Source organism: Panthera uncia, assembly GCF_023721935.1.
Source record: "Panthera uncia isolate 11264 chromosome B3 unlocalized genomic scaffold, Puncia_PCG_1.0 HiC_scaffold_1, whole genome shotgun sequence".
Classification (NCBI taxonomy): domain Eukaryota; kingdom Metazoa; phylum Chordata; class Mammalia; order Carnivora; family Felidae; genus Panthera; species Panthera uncia.
In genome coordinates, this window is record NW_026057582.1 from 111171186 (window position 1) to 111190661 (window position 19476).

Consider the following 19476-nt stretch of genomic DNA (forward strand, 5'->3'; position numbering starts at 1 on the left):
ATGCAGGGCTTGAACTCACGAACCATGAGATCATGACCTGAGCTGAAGTCAGATGCTCAACCGACTGAGCCACCCAGGTGCCCCAAATGGGTAATTATTTTAAAGTTTGTGGGTAGGATTTTGAAGATAGAACCATATTTTATGCATATTTTATAAAACCAAGTCTCTGAGAGATCTTGGAAAAACTGTGCATCTAAGAGCATTACTGTAGAAGACTACTAAATATTGGAGGCAGGCTTTTATATGCTTCTGTCATCATCCCTGTCTTTGGCCCTCACACTAGGGAAGCATTGTAAATAATTGCTTGTTGTGTTAGGAAATCTTACATCATGATTTAATTTGCCATCGTTTTTTATTTTCTAACTTGGGTTTCAGTGCAATCGACTGTTGAAGTGGTGTCCTGCCCCAGATTGCCACCATGTTGTTAAAGTCCAATATCCTGATGCTAAACCTGTTCGCTGCAAATGTGGGCGCCAGTTTTGGTAAGCAAGTGATTTACTAAATTGAAATAGTACACATAGCTGTTCTGTTTATTCTTGGTAGAAAAATAATAGAAAAAAATTTTTTTTACCTCAGGGAGGGAGGTGGGTGATGTTGATTTAAGATAGTGTATATTTCTTTTAAATAAGAATTAGATTAAAAGGTCGTATCTTCAGTAATTTTTTCTTCCTAGTTGCTCTTTTTTCTTATGGGAAAAGAAACAGCTATAATCACATTTTCTTGTGTGCTCTGCTGGAACTAGTATATGAGCAAACTTGTAGATCTGGGGTAAGAACTTAGTTCGTCTCATTTCTGATGGACTATTTATTTTGTCAGGGTATATTTGGTTCCTTTATGGCTCTTGTTCTGTTTTCTAGTTATCTCTTAGGAAATAAAATAAACAGGATTATTTTTCATTTACTCTGACAAGTTAAATCTTACTTCTAGAAAGAAAATAATGCCTTGATAAATTTGGAAAGATAAAACATGTTTGATTACATGTGTGTTTTCATCAAAAGTTTTCCTGTGGCTCCTCTGGCCCCACCTTTCCTGGTAACCTTGGTTCTTGGAGTGTATAGCCTGCTCTTTTGGTCTTTGAATTCTAGATTTGACTTAACAGAGAATTTCCAATACAGCATATTCATGTTAGAAAGTTAAGATAATTTTCCATTTCCTTGGTGGATCTTTTAGGAACAAGAAACCCATCAAACCAAGTAGCTCTAAGAGCTAGCAGATAGACATTATATTGGTATTCCATACCATTCTTTTTTTTTTTTTTTTTCCTCTGCAAGCAACTATAGAGTTAGACTTATACATCGTTAATACTAAATATTTCCAAAAAGAGCAGGTAACCTCACAGAGATTAAATATGTGTGAAATACATGCTATTTTGGTAAAAAATTAAATATACATTCTAATGTAGAATTTGCCCTATAAATAAGACGTGGAGTCTGATTTCATATGTATTTTAAAACATATTTTTAGTATGAAGTATCTTGTATACAGACCAAAATATAGAGAATAACAGCAGTGAATACTTAGTAGCTACTAACCCAGCTTTAAGCAAAGTATTTTGTTTTTGTTAAGAAATCTGTCAAATGAATGACAGATTCATTTGACACTCCTTTGTTCCTTTCTCCATCCCATTCGCCATCTTCTTTTCCAGAAGTAACCATTATATTTGACTTCATTTAAATTGATAGCACTTTGTTCCTCTCATTTACAAAGGATTTTTGGCATTCCTGAAAAAACCAGCCATTCAGCGGGGTTTTTTTTTTTCTATAAGCATTTGAATTTATTCTTAATTTATACTTTATTTTAGCAAATGTATACACCACATTTGCCTAGAAAACAGAAAAGCATGAACAATTCATGTATTTAGAGAATGTTTAGCCACATTCTTGTTTTACACCTTGCTTGGTAAACTTTCTCTCTACAAGACTGAGGTTCATTTGTTTGTGTCATGCAAAGATGTGACCTGTTTGCTCACTGTGCATTAGGATTAAATTATATAATTCTTCATTTGGGGCATTAAGTAAGAGATTTAATATATACTGATGAAGCATTGGTTGAAATTTAAGTTTAAATTAGTGAAAATTATTTGTTTGGTTTCAATTGAAGAATGTTTACAGCATGGAACTATACATTTTCAAAACTATCAGAAAAATACAGATCTCGCTAAACTCAATTTTTTGTCTTAACAGTTTGGTGGCTAGAGAGTCCTTTCTTAGGAAGTTGTCATCATAGCATGTCTTCACGACTATAATCATTTCTTCATTTCTTGCACACACCACAATACATGCTGTTCTAATGCTGAATTCTAAATAATCTGTAGAATAATATGAACTTGCCTCATGCTCTTGTATTTGCTAGTCTTTAAAAACAGTGAAACCACTGAGGAACTATAAAGCATGAAATGGGTTTGTTTGTGTACTGACTAACAGTAGGTAGGACTTAATTCTTTTAACTCTTCTATCACTTAACAGCTTTAACTGTGGAGAAAATTGGCACGATCCTGTTAAATGTAAGGTGAGTTTGTCTGGCATTTTCATTTTTTAAATAATACAATAGAGCAGTTCTAAGACTGAAAACTGGGGCCCACAACTTTGTTATCCATTTGTAGATAGAAAATTGTATTTTTTTCCTTTTTATTTCAAATGATCATCACAAGTATTCATAAAGCATTCCTTACAAATAAGTCAGCTCCTGATAATTATCAGGATTAACAGTGGTTAAGGCACCTCCCTGAGCAGACTTTGTAATTTACGAAGGGGAATAATACATCTTGGAGCCGGGCTTCTCATCAAGCTCTAGGTTCCTCACTTGGCTTCAGCCAGAGAAAATCCTCCTTTGGTTGATTTTATATACACTGGATATGAGAACTACCAGAGTCCCTTGGTTTAAGAGGAATTAAATCCAGTGATAATCTTGTCCTTTGCCTTTTAAATGTAAGCTTGACTGGGGGCGCCTGGGTGGCGCAGTCGGTTAAGCGTCCGACTTCAGCCAGGTCACGATCTCGCGGTCCGTGAGTTCGAGCCCCGCGTCAGGCTCTGGGCTGATGGCTCGGAGCCTGGAGCCTGTTTCCGATTCTGTGTCTCCCTCTCTCTCTGCCCCTCCCCCGTTCATGCTCTGTCTCTCTCTGTCCCAAAAATAAATAAAAAACGTTGAAAAAAAAAAATTAAAAAAAAAATAATAATAAATGTAAGCTTGACTGTATTTAAATGTTGAAGTAATTTGCTATCCTTTCTCTTAAGTCTTTTGTTGTACCCTAACAGTTGTTGTTTTCAAACAGTGGTTAAAGAAATGGATTAAAAAGTGTGATGATGACAGTGAGACCTCTAACTGGATTGCAGCCAACACAAAGGTTGGTATTTCCCTTCAGTAAACTCTTGGTAATGAAACTGTGATAAGCGTAGGAGCCTTGGCATTAGCAAAACAAGTAAGTTTCCTAATTAGGGACGGGAACTTGTTTTACCTTTTCCTCAGTTCAGATTTGGGGGTTTTTGGGTTGTTTTGGGGATTTGGGTTTTGGTTGGTTGTGTTTTTCCAGAATGATTGCCGATTTTTAGTGTTTGAGTTTATTTTATTGAGCACTATACTGCAGTATAGTACTCTTCTTTGGAAATTTTTGTCCATTAGGAAACAGTTTCCTATAGAAGAAGAAGCTGACAGTTTTTCTACCTGAGAGTTTGATAATGCTTTTTTATATTGTTATTGCCTGCCTTTTAGTATATAGAGTTTATTCCACCTAGCTTGGTTTTATTAGGCAAATTTACATTTCTGCCTTTAAAAACTCCCAGGGTTTGGTGTGCTTGGCTGGCTGTCAGTAGAACACACAACTCTTGATCTTGGGGTCGTGAGTTCAAGCCCCATGTTGAGTTTAGAGGTTACTAAAAATAAAATAAACCTTAAAAAAAGTCCAGGGTTTAACTTTTAAGGAGTCCTTTTTTTTTTCTTTCTAAGATTTTATTTTTAAGTAATCTTTACACCAAATGTGGAGCTTGAATTCAAAACCCTGTGTTCAAGAGTCACATGCTGTACTGACTGAGCCAGCCAGGTGCCCCTCCTTACGGAGTCATTCTTTAGAGCAGTATTGAGAGTAACTGACTAATAACTTTTTTTTATGTAGCTGCACTGGACTTAACATGTTTGACATCTTTAGCATGTTAAATTGCTAAAATATGATTTAAGAGACTTGACTCCTGAGAAATAGAGATTTTGGGGATAATATGGGTATCCCTTGGTTTTTTGTTTTTATTTTTAAGGTACATTATTGCTCATGATACTAGTTTCAGGATACTAGTTTCAAGATTGTTCATGTCTTTATGACCATGGACCAGTTCTTTAACCCTAGACAGATGTTTTGTCTTGCAAATGGAAGTTGTCTTGAACACCCTTCTTTTTTAGCACTAAGTAATAAGCATACATTTGAATCCCAGCTGTGTACCCAGCAGTCTCTTAGTAGAAATTGTATAAATAGCCAGTCTTTATTTAATTCAGCCTTATAGCCTATCTATGTTGGAAGTGGCTTGCCCTTGATTATAGGGTTATTCATGGGCTATTCATTTTTAGTATTGTCTTAGGTGATGCTTAAAGAATACTGAGTTGTTTGACCAGCGTTAGAGCTTTCCATCACTCAATCACAGGACAATTAGAAGAATAAGGAGTGTTTAGGTGCCCCTGGGTGGCTCAGTTGTTTAGGGTCTTTGTCTCAGGTCATGATCTTGTGGTTCATGGCTTCAGGCCCCACATCTGGCTCTGTACTGACAGCTCAGAGCCTGACGCCTACTTTGGATTTTGTGTCTCCCTTTCTCTCTCCCTCTCTCCCTCCCCTGCTCATGCTCTGTCTCTCTCTGTCTCTCAAAAATAAATAAATGTTAAAAAAAAAAAAAAGATGTATCATGCAATTAAAAGATTTGTTTTATTGGGGATGGGGGACTAAAACATTAAGCACTTTTAACCATACATGTAGTAATACTAGTTTTACAGGAGGTAAAACATTTGTTCAGGTAAATACACTCTCCAATGTCATCTAGAAATAATTATTGAGTACTCCTGTATACCACATACTGTTTGCTCTCATTGTTTTATATGCGTTAACTCATAATCGTTATAGTGATCCTATTCCTATTTTCCTTTGTCAGATGAATAACTAAGGAAGAGAAAAATAATAAAAACACTAGTCTGAGATCACACAGGTAGCAATGGTAGAGTCAGGATTCAAACCCAAGCAATTTGGCCTTAAGAATAAGGTCAGTGGGATTGGTAAGACTGATAAATTCTTTTTGTGGCTACTGAGTCTCCCAACTTTCTTCTGTCAAATACACTTGTTTTACTTATTTATTTGTTGTTGTTATTTTTAAGTACACTCTACCCCCAATAGGGAGCTTGAAATCACAACCCAGAGATCAAGAGTTGCATGCTCCACTGACTGAGCCAGTCGAATGCCCCTCAAATACCCTTGTTTTAAATTCTTTTCACTGTGGTCCATTTACAACTGTGCTACAGAGATCATGGCTTTTTCCAAGTCTGTGTCATATTCTTGGTTGCCAGTGAACTAAAGTTATTACCCTACAGCAGGTCTACTGCTTTTTTCCTTTTGGAAAATCCACAGAATCAAACGTTAATTTTAATAAAACTATGAATAAGATATAAAGGTTCTATTTCCCTGCATTAGTTTGATGCCTGTAACTCCCATAAGGGGGGAGTATCACCCATTATATTACTGATAATCCTTATAGTGATTCACAATTTGACCTTTGTGAAATAACACTACCCTGCCCATAAGCTATAGTAATTTTAAATAGGTCAATATGGTAACTTCTAATTATACATTTTAAATCAAATCTTTGAAATCAATTAAGATATTTCACATTTTCTCAAGAAGCAAATTCCAGGTCTAAAATATCTGTATCTGGGGTGCCTGGGTAGCTCAGTTGGGTGAGCATTCAACTTTGGCTTAGGTCATGATCTCACAGTTCCTGAATTCAAGCCTCTGTCCCCCTACACACCCCTTCTTTCACACCTTTCCCATTTACGCTCTCTCTCAAAAATAAATTAAAAACATTAAAACAAAACATTTCTTAAAAAAATAAAATGTTTCATTCTATATTTCTTGGTTACAATTAACCAAGCTCTCAATATGTTATGATACCACTGATAATCTGCAATTTTTTTTTTAAGTGTACTTATTTTTGAAAGAGAGAGAGACAGGTAGAGAGACACGGAGTGAGAGAATCCCAAGCAGGCTCCAAACTGTCGGTATGGAGCCTAACATGGGGCTCAAAGTCACGAACCATGAGATCATGACCTGAACCGAAATCAAGAGTCGGACGCTCACCTGAGACACCGAGGTCCCCCAATAATCTGCAAATTTGTTCAAGGAGCTAATAACAATAATAAAATCTTCTGAAATCACTCAAGAGAAAAAAACTCCAGTTTTATCTCAAAATTATCAAGCAGATAATTTTGTTATTACTAATTGTCATTCTTCCTCAAAATTCTCTCTAAACAAAGCCAAACATATTCAAGCCTATACTCCCTACTTTAAACATCTTGGAGGTTTAAGCATCTTGGAGGTTTAGAGGTTTGGGGATTTCTCTAGATGCAAAAAGAGGCCTATAGTTTAAATGAACCACTTATTCTGCCCTATTCTGAACTACTAGTTTTATAGAGCATATTCAAAGATTCAGGGACTTTAATGAACACATTAAAGTTGTTCCCTAACAACACAGAAAGGTTTTTCTTAAGTGACATGAGTTATCTTTACCATAATTTTAGAGAGCACAAAAATATTGATTTCAACCATACATTTCTCAAAGGTGTGGGCATCTGTTTTAAGTGACAAGACTTATTGTTTCATTACTAATGCTTTCTGGGAGGTAAAAATATGTTTTAATCATTTTGGGTAGAGCAGGGTACTAATGGTATAAAATTGTGTGTTGGCCTCCATTGTTTAAATACCCCTTATTCTTTTTTTTTTTTTTTTTTTAATACTTTTTTGAGTGAGTGAGTGAGAGAGAGACAAACAGACAGCATGAGCAGAGGAGGGGCAGAGAGAGGGGAAGACACAGAATCCAAAGCAGGCTCCAGGCTCCAGGCTCCGAGCTGTCAGCACAAAGCCCGACACGGGGCTCGAACTCACAAACTGTGAGATCATGACCTGAGCCGAGTCAGACACCCAACCGACTGAGCCACCCAGGCACCCCTCTTGTATAATACATCTTCAAAGCCAGTAATAATAATAGCTCATTCCCAGTAGTACTTATTGTATTCCACACTTTTCTGAGTGCTTTACATGTATTAATAACAATAAATGTGGTATTTAAAAATAAACCAAATCCAGAATTGGCTTCTCTTCGGTGATAGTAATACAACCTAGTGTAGCATTGACACCAACTTTATAGTTTCTCTTCATAGGAATGTCCCAAATGCCACGTCACAATTGAAAAGGATGGCGGTTGTAATCACATGGTGTGTCGTAACCAGAACTGTAAAGCAGAGTTTTGCTGGGTGTGTCTTGGCCCTTGGGAACCACATGGATCTGCCTGGTAGGTTGGGGAAATGAAGGGGAGAAAATGTTCACATAAGTATGTAATATATGCATATACTGTGACTAAGGTTTTACCTCACGGAAGTCACCATCTAACTTGGGAGCTAAGTAAATGAATACAGTGTGTGATCATCGTTAAAAGTACAGGCAAGATGTCTGGAGAGAAGTCTAAATCAGGCATATTTCACAGAGAAGGTACCAATTGATGTGAATTTTAAGGGAGAGTAAAAGTTCATTAGTTGGAAGTGGTAGAGAAGACATTCAGGGCAAAAGGAGTGGCATGAATAAAGGTAGAATGATGTGAAAGTATATGACTAATTTAGAGAAGAGTTGCATTGTCTAATATGTCTGTCTAGGCAGTAGTTGAAAACTAAGAGACTGTTGGTAGAACCTAACCTGCAGTTGTGTTTTACTTACCCTTCTATACTATTAGACAAAAAATGTGTCCCAAATTTTAAGAATTGGAAAATTGCCCAGTGCAATCCAGATTATAAGCCTCTTTTTGAAATATAAGAACAGGCCTGTATTCCTGCTTGGCAGCAGTCATCTGGAATTGATTAATAGCCCCTTAGATGATGTCTTGACTTGCCAGTTTGATACATTTATTTCCCCAAGACAATCTTCAGGGCATTTGTATGTATCATGATGGCACCATATTTAGAAGGTGGTATCACATTTAGTAGATACATATCTTTGTTCTGTGCATATATCTTACCAGTTCAGGAAAATGCAAGTTAGAATCATGATGCCTTGAGTTTTGAGAGAAGGGAGCTAGCACACCTGGTAAAAATGAAAGTATTTCTGATTGTTATAATACACAAATGGGCCCATTTCACTAATTTATGTTACTTATTGGCAGTTCAGTTTGTGGCCCCTTACACGTAGGGCATAGGAAAAGAGAAAGTAGACTGAGACCTAAAGTAGTTTGGACATTATCAGAAGGCTTTTAAGTGGGGAGTGGCCTGATTAGATCTGTAATTTAGATGAGAGGGCTTTGTATTAATGTGCTTTACATACATTACGTCAGAATCGTGGCTGCTTTGTAAAGAGTGAATGAGAGGGGAAGAAATCTCTTAGGTTTGGAGGAGGATCTCGTGAAGACAATGGCAAGTCTCTTTTTATTTTCATTGGTACTTTCATTAGTTTCACTGAAACTTTCATTAGTTTCATTAGTTAGAGGAATAGTGAGAGGGATTACTTGTCTGAAATTAATTCTGAATTAGGTAAAAACTAATTGGTTATGTGGAAGTAAAGAATGTGATTTTGCCACTGTCAAATCCAAGAAAGGTATTTGGGGTTTAGCCTGACAGATACTCTAGATTTTAAGAAGGCAAACTGGAGAATTAGACTGTCTCAGAAACTAAATCCACTCTAGTATATTTAAACAAACAAGCCTAATAAATGGAGAAGAGTTACTAAAAATACGTTTTTTAAGTTACTTTTTCTGTGTGTAAGGAAATCTTGGATCATAACTCAAATTTTAAAGAAGCTGTTTTGAAAACTGAAAAGAGTACAGAACAAATGTTGGGTGCAGGAGGATGAGGAACGGCCTGGACCGAAGTTGTCAGAAATGTTTCCTGTGTCTTGCCTTTACCCATAGCTAACATTGCAAATGAGTCATACTGTGCTTCCTTATTTAAATCTGAAAATGCCTCAGAATCCTCAAAATAGCATTCCAAGTAGCACTGTCCATCATCTGAGTTAGAAGTAGAGGTGAATTGTTTGCTTTCCTGGCCTTCAAGTCCTTAATAATTTTGGCAGAGTACAAAATGAGTTGAGGCTTAAAAATATCCAAAAAACATCAAAAGGAAAGTTTTTAAGGATATTACATTAGATAAGAAGAAGAGGTATTAACAGTTGACCATTAGAGGGCAAGGAGAGCCAATATTTGGGCTAAATTAAGTAATTTTTTCTAAGAGAGGATTATAACCCAAGCTGGTAGGAAATTAATGTATCTCCTGACTTGAGTGAATTATGGTCTGGGTTACTTTAAAAACTTAAAGATGAGATCAGTGAGCCATTGTTGGTTATTTCTGAGTAGCTATGGAAAATAGAGAGCTATAGCTATGGAAAATAGAGAGCTACCAAAAACTGAAAGCAGACAAAATGTAATCCCAAATTTCCAAAATTTGTGATTGGTTCCATGAAATACATATGAACCACATAACTTTTCTCTTACATGAAATCCCAGAATCAAATGGTATTATTAGGATGATGATTAGGGAATGTTTTGTGAATCTCAACAAGGTATTTTGGTGTGAGCTGAGAAGTTTGTGGCCCAGGCTACGAACACACACAAGGATATTTGGGATTAATTGAGTGACCGTTTCTTGCAGTTACAGGTAATGGATTTCCTTCTTCCTAATGAAATACTTCCCCAAGATCTGCTGAATGAAAGGCTTTGTCCTTACCTTTTTTATTCATGTAAACTGTGTACTGCTTTTCTGGTCAGTTTTACTGATGACTTTCTTAAACTAATAAGAGAATCTTGCCTACATTTTAGGGTAACATCACAGAAAGATATTAAATATATAGACCATTAAAATCCTGGGAAACTTGGCAAGCTAGAACAGTGGATCCAGTTTAACAAGATTTAAAGTAAATTCAAAATTCTTCCTTTAGACCTAAAAGGATTACTGTTAAGATTCTGAAGACAAGAACTACAGCATGTGAACAATACAGTCAACAGTTCAGAGCACGGCCCTCAATTGGCAGACAGGCATATATTTAATTCTTAACTCTGAAACTCTAGCTATTTTACCTTAAGTGTGTTACTTACCTTCTCAAAGCCTAATTCTTCATCTGTTCAATGTGGGTAATAATCCATATTTCATAAAGTGGTTCAAGGAATTGAATATGACAGTACATTTGAAGTCCTTTGTAAGTGGGTGATAGGTAGCTATCAGCTGTTCCCATAGTGTAGACTCCCAGAAAAGCAAAGGTAGAGTAATCAGGACAAGGGAACTGCCATTGTTGTCCATCTTCACTCTGAGCTGTCTTAGGGGCACATTTCCCCTGCTTCTCATTTTGTGTATCATTCAGTCTTCAATGATTCTTGTAAGTTATAATACCATGTAAAGCACATAGCACAGCATCTGTTACATAGTATTCCATGAACTATTGGTTCTCTTTGGTTTATTAAAATAAGAAGGTAAGTAACTGGAAAAATTGAGAATACTTAGCCTAAATAACAGACAACCTAGGAAATAAGATGACCTCTTCAAAAATTAAGTTAGAAGTTCAGACTGCAGTCAGGAAATGGAATATTAGAATGACAGCGCTTTCTAATGATTACAGGTGAGCCGATTTGGAATGGACTAGTTCAGGAAGTAGAGAACTGATACAGTGTTAGAGGATTCCAACACTAGGTGGGGGTTCGTTCAATCCAACAACACTTGGAATTCTTTTCTGTCTTGTAATTCTAGAACCCTGGGCATTTTAAACACCTCAGTTTATCTATATAAAGGAGAATTTTGGTTCTAGATAATCTCTGAATCCAGGCTAAAATTCTGTTATTTGTTCCTTCTCATTGATTTTTGGCTTTATGGAATCCTCTTACTTCACTTTAAGGTACAACTGTAACCGCTATAATGAGGATGATGCAAAGGCAGCAAGAGATGCACAGGAGGTAAGTACATTTATTTTCAGGTAACAGTTGAGTGGGAATGTGTATCATTATTAGGGAATAATTTAGCAGAAATTTTCAATTCTGAAAGAGTTGTGGAAACACACCCCAGTAAATACTGCATATCTGTGTACATTGAGAACAAAATGCCTATCAGGAAACATTCCTGTTTATAGGTTTGTTTCTTTCTTTTAAAAGATTAATCTAGTCATGTTGTGCAGTTCCAGGTTTCATTAGTTTTGCTGTTAAGGTTTTTTCACCCCAGCAAGGAGTCTAGAGAACAGTATTTGTTAAAAAGCCTTCCTGCTGTTTATGTGCATTCTCATTTCTATTTAATTTTTTTTTTTTTTTAACTTATCAAGAAGCCAGTAAGATCATAGGTGAGCTGATTTAGAATGGACTGCCTCAGGGGGAGTTCCCTTTTACTGGTTAGGGATATATATATATCTCACCATTGTAGAGAAGGATTCAATCACTAGGTGTGAATTAAGTTCATCAACATTTTGAGCTTCTTTCATCTTGGTAATTCTGTCAGAATTGTAGAATCCTGGAATTTAATTATTCCTTACTTACTTTCATCTATTCCATATTGAAATTCCCCTGTTGTCCCAAAAATATTCTTTTCAAATGGTTTTCCTTGCTTAAGATGTCATCCAAAACATGTTTTTTCTTTCTTTCTTTCTTTCTTTCTTTCTTTCTTTCTTTCTTTCTTCCTTCCTTCCTTCCTTCCTTCCTTCCTTCCTTTCTTTCTTTTTCTTTCTTTCTTTCTACTTTTAAAATGTTCCTTTAAAATTTATTTCTAATTAAGGGAGCCTGGGTGGCTCAGTCAGTTAAGTGTCTGACTTCGGGTCAGATCATGACTTAATGGTTTGTGGGTTCGAGCCCCCATCAGGTTCTGTGCTGACAGTAGGGGTCTGCTTGAGATTCTCTCTCTTTCTCTCTGCCCCCTCCCACTCACACTTTTCTCTCTCTTTCAAAATAAATAGATAAACTTAAAAAAAAAAAAAAAAACTAGAATCTTCTGATCCTATGGGTGTACAGAGAAAGACTTTATACAAGTGGCTTTGTTTATTTAGTGGGAGCCGTGTCCCCCAAAATGGAGTATACCATTGCACACGCATCTGGCCTTTTCTTTCCTTTTCCCTGCTCCAGTACTCTGATATAGTGTTCACTGGGAGTTGTAGCTTTAAAAAGTGCTAGAAGGTTGGCACATAGTCCAGAAAGAACACAGATGGTAGTTGAGTGCCTTGGAAAAGTGTACCTGCATTGTAGAAAGTTGTTGACTTAACATACTATGCCATGGTGCTGATTGTGGTGGATATTTGGATTTTCTTATTTTCTAGACCAGGGGAGTCAGTACACTTTTCTGTGAAGAAGCAGATGGTAAATGTTTTCAGCTTTGCAGACTATATGGTCTCTCTTAAACGTGTTGAACTCTGCTTCTGCTCTTGTAATGCTAAATCAGCCACAAACTCAAATGAGTAGGCATGACAGAGTTCCAAGTTATTTACAGAACCAGGCAGCAGCTGGATTTGGCTCACAGGACAGTTTGCCAACCCCTGTTCTAGGTAGTCAGGTTTGTTTTGGACTTTTTCCCAAAGTGTTTAAGGTCACTCATTGCATTTTCTCAATCTGGAATTTGATTAAAAGTTGGTCTTATTTGTAGTGGTGGTATGAGTTTTCTTTCATGCTGTATTTTAGAGTTATTTTAGTAGGAAGCTGTTTTAGAATTAATTGAAGTATTAAATTAGATTTTAAATCAAGTCCTATAACATTATATATTTTAATGTGGTAGTTTAGGTTTTCCATTTAATTTTGGAAATTTGACAGGCTTGAAATATTAGTGGTTGGTTTTGGGGGGTGGGATAAAATGACAAGCAGATTAAAGTTTATTTAGAGAGGGGGCGGGTAGGATCCCAAGCAGGCTCTGCACTGTCAGCGCAAAGCCTGATGTAGGGCTTGAACTCACCAAACTATCTGATCATGACCTGAGCTGAAACCAAGAGTTAGAAGCTTAACCAAGACTGAGCCACCCAGTTGCCCCAACATTAATATTGCTTTTAATCTAATAATGATTAAATATAATTGGCATAATTTTCCAGTGTGTAAGCATTGATTTGGTACTTACCTGACTCTTGAATAGTAAGAGTAGATTTTTTGAGATGTTTCAGTGTTGTATGATACTGGATCATGTGATTGGCCAATTAAGTAGTTCAGAGTTAGTATTTCTTTAAATAACGTTTATTTATTATCAAGAGACAGAGAGAGACAGAGCATGAGTATGAGAGGGGCAGAGAGAAGGGGAAACAGAATCCGAAGCAGGCTCCAGGCTCTAAGCTGTCAGCACAGAGCCTGATGTGGGGCTCAAACTCAACAAACCGTGAGATCACGGCCTGAGCCGAAGTTGGACACTTAATCCACTGAGCCATCCAGGCGGCCCCAGAGTTAGTATTTCCAAGCAGGAGAGCAACCATAAGGCCTTGTAGCATCTGTGCCCTTTGTAGTCACTAAGGCATAAGGGGAGAAAGAGGAAGTGATAGTAAAAGAAAAGAAATAATATATGTGTGGTTAAAAAAAAAAACTTTTTCATAGTGGTTGCAGTTAACAAGCATTTATTAATCATTTTCTGCATGTTAGGCACTAGAGATAACAGTATTTCTTTTTAAAAAGTCTGTCTCTAGAGATTTACAGTATAATGGGAGAGACCAAGGTGAATTGTTTTTGCAGTCTGATAAATAACATAAAACAAATCTAGACCAGATATGATATTGTTTCTTTGGTAATACTTTATGTATCTTTAAAACTCTTTTTAAAAATGTTTTATTTATTTTTTATTTTTTACTTTTTTAAATGTTTATTTATTTTTGAGAGAGAGAACAAGTTCGGGAGGAGCAGAGAAAGGGAGACACAAAATCCGAAGCAGGCTCTAGGCTCGGAGCTGTCAGCATAAAGCCTAATGTGGGACTCGAACTCACCAAACTATCTGATCATGACCTGAGCTGAAGTCAGATGCTTAACCAGTTGAACCACCTAGGCGCCCCTTAATGTTTTATTTTTGAGAGAGGGAGAGGGAGGGAGGGAGGGAGCAAGGGAAGGGCAGAGAGAGAGACAGATTGGGAGACAGAATCTGAAGCAAGCTCTAGGGTTGGAGCAGTCAGCACAGGGAAATCATGACCTGAGCCAAAGTCAGACGCTTAACTGATTGATCCACCCAGACTCCCATTTAAAACACTTTTAATGCAACTGCAATACCATTATTGTGTTTGTATATATATTTATTATATGTTTTTTAAAGCACTACTTTTTAAATATTATTAACTATCCAGTGTTCACATGTCTTTATTTATCTCATAAATTTTCTTTTATAGTTCAGATCAGGATCCATATAGGTTCCCAACTTGGATTTGATTGATATCTTTTGAGTATTGTCTAATCTCTGTGTATTTCATTCCTTCTTCTTCACCCCCGCCCCCCTCCCCGCCCATTACTATTTATTTGTTGAGGAAACGAAGCCATTTTTGTCCTGTAAAAATTTTCACATTCTGGATTTTGCTGATTGTAACTCCCTGATATCATTTAATAAGTTAACTATTAATAGGTTCTTTTATTCCCGTATTTCCTGAAACTGGTAGTTAATTCTAGATAACTTGAATTTAGATTCAATTGAGGAGTGAGGTGGGGGCACCTACCTGATGGTGCTGGATATTTTCTTTTGTATTATATGAAGAGTTATATGATGTCTGGTTGCCTCTCTGTTGTTTTCTACTTTAAAATTTTGATGCTTCTTGTTTACTTATTGCATACTGCAGAATAGTAGAACTTCCTATGATGGAAATGTTCTTTATCACCACTGTCCAGTTTGGTAGCCACTGAGCACAGGGAAACTAAATTTTTTATTTTTTTTATAAATTTTTTTTTTTAACTTTTTTTTTTTTTTTTTTTTTTAGTTTTTGAGACAGGGAGAGACAGAGCATGAACAGGGGAGGGTCAGAGAGAGGGAGACACAGAATCTGAAACAGGCTCCAGGCTCTGAACTGTCAGCACAGAGCCCGACGCGGGGCTCGAACTCACGGACTGCGAGATCATGACCTGAGCCGACGTTGGCCGCTTAACCCACTGAGCCACCCAGGCGCCCCTAAATTTTTTATTTTAATTTAAATAGCTGCCCGTGGCCAGTGGCTACCATATTGGGAAGTGCAGCTGTAGGACATTCATAGCAGTATTAACAAAAGGTAGCAAGAGATGTCTGTTTGTTCCTGATTTTAGCCTAAATTCCTATACTGTTTCATCAGTAAATATTATACGAGCTTTTGTGTATGTTTGATACGTTTGTTACAATTACGTTTCCTTAATTTTTCTTAATGGGACAGCGATCTAGGGCAGCCCTGCAGAGGTACCTGTTCTACTGTAATCGCTATATGAACCACATGCAGAGTCTACGCTTTGAGCACAAACTATATGCTCAGGTGAAGCAGAAAATGGAGGAGATGCAACAGCACAACATGTCCTGGATTGAGGTGCAGTTCCTGAAGAAGGCAGTTGATGTCCTCTGCCAGTGTCGTGCCACACTCATGTACACTTATGTCTTCGCTTTCTACCTCAAAAAGAATAACCAGTCCATTATCTTTGAGGTAGGAATAGTTACTGAGTGGGGAAAAACCCCAGCTGTGTCACAGGACTACTTGGTCTGCCATAGATATGTAGAGTTTTAAAGTTTCCTATCTGGGCTAACAGGCACACGAAAAGATGCTCGTCATCACTCATCATCAGAGAAATATAAATCGAAACCACAATGAGATACCACCTCTCACCTGTCAGAATGACTAAAATTAACAACACGGGAAACAACAGATGTTGGCCAGGATGCAGAGAAAGGGAAACCCTCTTACATTGTTTGGGAATGCAAACTGGTGCAGCCACTCTGGAAAACAGTATGGAGGTTCCTCAGAAAGTTAAAATAGAACTACCCTATGATCCAGCAATTGCACTACTAGGTTTTTACCCAAAGGATAAATAAAAAAAAATACAGGTTCATAGGGGTACATGCACCCCAATGTTTATAGCAGCATTATCAACAATAGCCAAACTGTGGAAAGACCCCAAATGTCCATCGACTGATGAATGGATAAAGAAGATGTAGTGTACACACACAATGAAATGTTACTCAGCCATCAAAAAGAATGAAATCTTGCCATTTGGAATGACATGGATGGAGCTGTAGAGTGTATTATGCTAAGCAAAATAAGTCAATCAGAGAAAGACAAATGCTACATGATTTCACTCATGTGGAATGTGAGAAACAAAACAGATGAACATATGGGAAGGGAAAAAAGAGAGGAAAACAAACCAAAAGAGACTCTTAACGACAGAGAACAAACTATGGATTGATGGAAGGAGGTGGGTGGGGGGGAGGGGCGCAAATGGGTGATGGATATTAAGGAGGGTACTTGTTATGATGATCACTGGGTGTTATATATAAGTGATGAATCACTGAATTCTCTTCCTGAAACCAATGTTACACTATATGTTAACTAACTAGAATTTAAAAATTAGAAAAAAAAAATAATAAAGGTTCCTTATTTGCTCAGAAGTTTAGACTTCTTGTCCTAAACTGCATTCAAATTGATGTGGTTTAGCCAGCTAGCAATTAAGTGTGGAGGCTTTGAAGTCAGCCTGAATTTGAAATTGGACTCAACCACTTTTTAGCTCTCTTGACTTGGAGCAGATTACTTGATGTCATCTGTATCTTTATTTTAAAATAGAGATAATACTTTTCAAGGATATTACAAGTTTTAAGTCAGGCAAGACTAATGTATGGTATTAGAAGTTAATATGGTGGTTATCTTTGGTGGAAAAGTGATGAAAGGGGTCTTTTAGCAGTAAATGTTTTTCAAGTAGAGCTGCTCATTTAAAATCGATGCATAATAAAAAAGAATGAGATCTTGCCATTCATTCAATATGGATGGACCTAGAGAGTATAATTCTAAGTAAATTAAGTCAGAGAAGACAAAAAATACCATATGATTTCACTCCTATGTGGAATTTAAGAAACAAAACAAATGATCAAACAAAAACAGAGACCAAAAAGCACTCTTAAATACAGAAAACAAACTGGTGGTTGCCAGAGGGGAGAGGTAGATGGAAGGATGAATGAAGTGAATAAGGGGGTTAAGAGGTACAAACTTCCACTAAATAGTAAGTAAATCTCAGAGATGAAAAGTATAGCAGAGGGAATATAGTAAGATGGTATTAACATTTTTTGGTGACAGATGGTGACTTATGATGAGCACTGAGTCATGTACAGAATTGCTGAATCATTGTATTGTACACCTGAAACTAATGTGACACTGTATGTTTACTATAGTTTAGTTTTATAAGAAACAAAATAAAATTGGTTACATGTACAGAACTAGCCATAGTAGTAAAGGTTAACAATATTAATTTTCCATGCGTTCTCTTATATGAAGTAGGTGCAGCCAGTTGTAAACAAGAATGGGTTTATATTTTTTGTCAAGCTTTCCTTTTTTTTTTTTTTTTTTTTTTTTGAGTTTTGGTCAATAGCAGTTTGCAGAACTATAATATTCCAAAAGACTTCTTAAGTCCTTTTCAGGACTTTGTTCTTCATTTTCTTCCAGAGGTAATGGGTACATCTTTAGTTATTTTAATATATAAAAAACTGTCCTGGAAAAGAGAGTACAAGTTGTTAGAGGGGAAAGTGATAAAGAACTTTACAGGTGCAGAAACCACCTATGAAAATTACAAAATCAATGTTGAGAACAGTCGATAGGCAAGGAAGCAGCCATGAAGGCTTATGTTTCATCTGTCTTCTAAGCCCGAATTTACTATGTATTCTTCCTCCTCTCTTGCAGAATAACCAAGCAGATCTAGAGAATGCCACAGAGGTGCTTTCGGGCTACCTCGAAAGAGATATTTCCCAAGATTCTCTGCAGGATATAAAGCAGAAAGTACAAGATAAGTACAGGTGAGACTTCTTTAACAGTTGTTAAGCAAAAGTTTCTGCCTGTGGTGGTCTGATGTGCTTTAGTGGAGAAGTTAGATGATAGTGAAACTTGGGTTTAGCATATCCAGTAACTCAGCTGCTGCCATGTTTCCCACAGATTGCTTCTGTCTTTTGGGGAACAAATTGCAGGCAGTAGTGTTAGTCAAACATTTATCACACTGGCTGATTCTACTTCCATTCAGCTTTATCTACTTAGTTGCTGCATTGTAAGGAAGAAAACCTAAAAAGGGGCAAGTGGTTGTTAGGATGAGGGGTGAGATTCGGGTGCTGGTTCTAGCCTGGGGATCTTGGGGATCATGGCTATTGACAGGTGAGCTACCCAAACTTTTTTTAGAGTTTTTATTAGATTTTATTTTTCTCCTTTCCTTCCTTCCTTTCTTTCTTCCTCCCTTCCTTCCTTCCTCCCTCCCTCCACCCCCTTCCTTCTCTCTCTCTCTCTCTCTCTCTCTCTCATTCATTCATTCATTCATTCATTCATTTTTGAGAGTGAGAGCATGAGCAGGGGAGGGGCAGAGAGGGAGGGAGACAGAGGATCTGAAGCAGGCAGGCTCTGCGCTGACAGCAGAGAACCCAATGTGGGGCTCTAACTCATGAACCGTGAGATCGTGACCTGAGCTGAAGTAGGAAACTCAACCGGCTGAGCCACCCAGGCGCCCCAAGGTTTGTTTTTTTTCTAAAGAGAAGTTTACTTTTTCCAGGGGTAGGTGATATTTCAAAATACGCTGCCTTTTAAGCTAAAGGTACAAATGTTTGCTTTCTTAACATGGAGCTATTTCCCCCTAAGTTGTTTCCTGACAGATACTTTTTTAATAGTAGCAGAAACCTTTGGGCATTTGGAAGACTTAGGTGCAAGTAATATTTTCACTTCCCTTAGTCATCTTTAGCTACTACATTGTGTTAACAGTCATTTTTACAGTTAACAAAGATTTTACAGATGTGAATCAGTAACCCTTGAAATTTCTTCTTTCTGAAACTGTTACTTATCTGTACAGTGACAGGGTTGAATCAAATTATTTCTAAGGCCCTTAGGAATTTCTAACATTCTGTTACTCTGAAATTAATTTCCAAAACTAGGATTCACAACTTTTGGAGAATACCTTTTTAAAATTAGAAAACAGTTTGTTGTGTACACCTAGACCTGAAAATGTGCCTATTAGAAAACAAAACAAAACAAACTTGTTCCAATTCTGGATAAACTGGAGTACCTTAAAATATTCGTAAAATTGAGGCACCTGGGTGGCTCAGTCAGTCAGGTGTCCAGCTTCGGCTCAGGTCGTGATCTCATGATTCACGAGTTCA

General features: G+C 37.0%; 1 protein-coding gene across 1 annotated transcript in view; it reads left to right on the forward strand.

Annotated features, from left to right (window-relative positions):
• The window catches only part of ARIH1 (ariadne RBR E3 ubiquitin protein ligase 1), a 121511-nt gene that overhangs the window by 97184 nt on the left and 4851 nt on the right, over window positions 1-19476 (forward strand). Inside the window, exons 7-13 of the mRNA XM_049613825.1 lie at window positions 376-482; window positions 2466-2508; window positions 3272-3343; window positions 7399-7529; window positions 11102-11159; window positions 15527-15787; window positions 18026-18138. Coding sequence (XP_049469782.1) covers window positions 376-482; window positions 2466-2508; window positions 3272-3343; window positions 7399-7529; window positions 11102-11159; window positions 15527-15787; window positions 18026-18138 — 785 coding nt within the window. The remainder of the gene's footprint in view (window positions 1-375; window positions 483-2465; window positions 2509-3271; window positions 3344-7398; window positions 7530-11101; window positions 11160-15526; window positions 15788-18025; window positions 18139-19476) is intronic.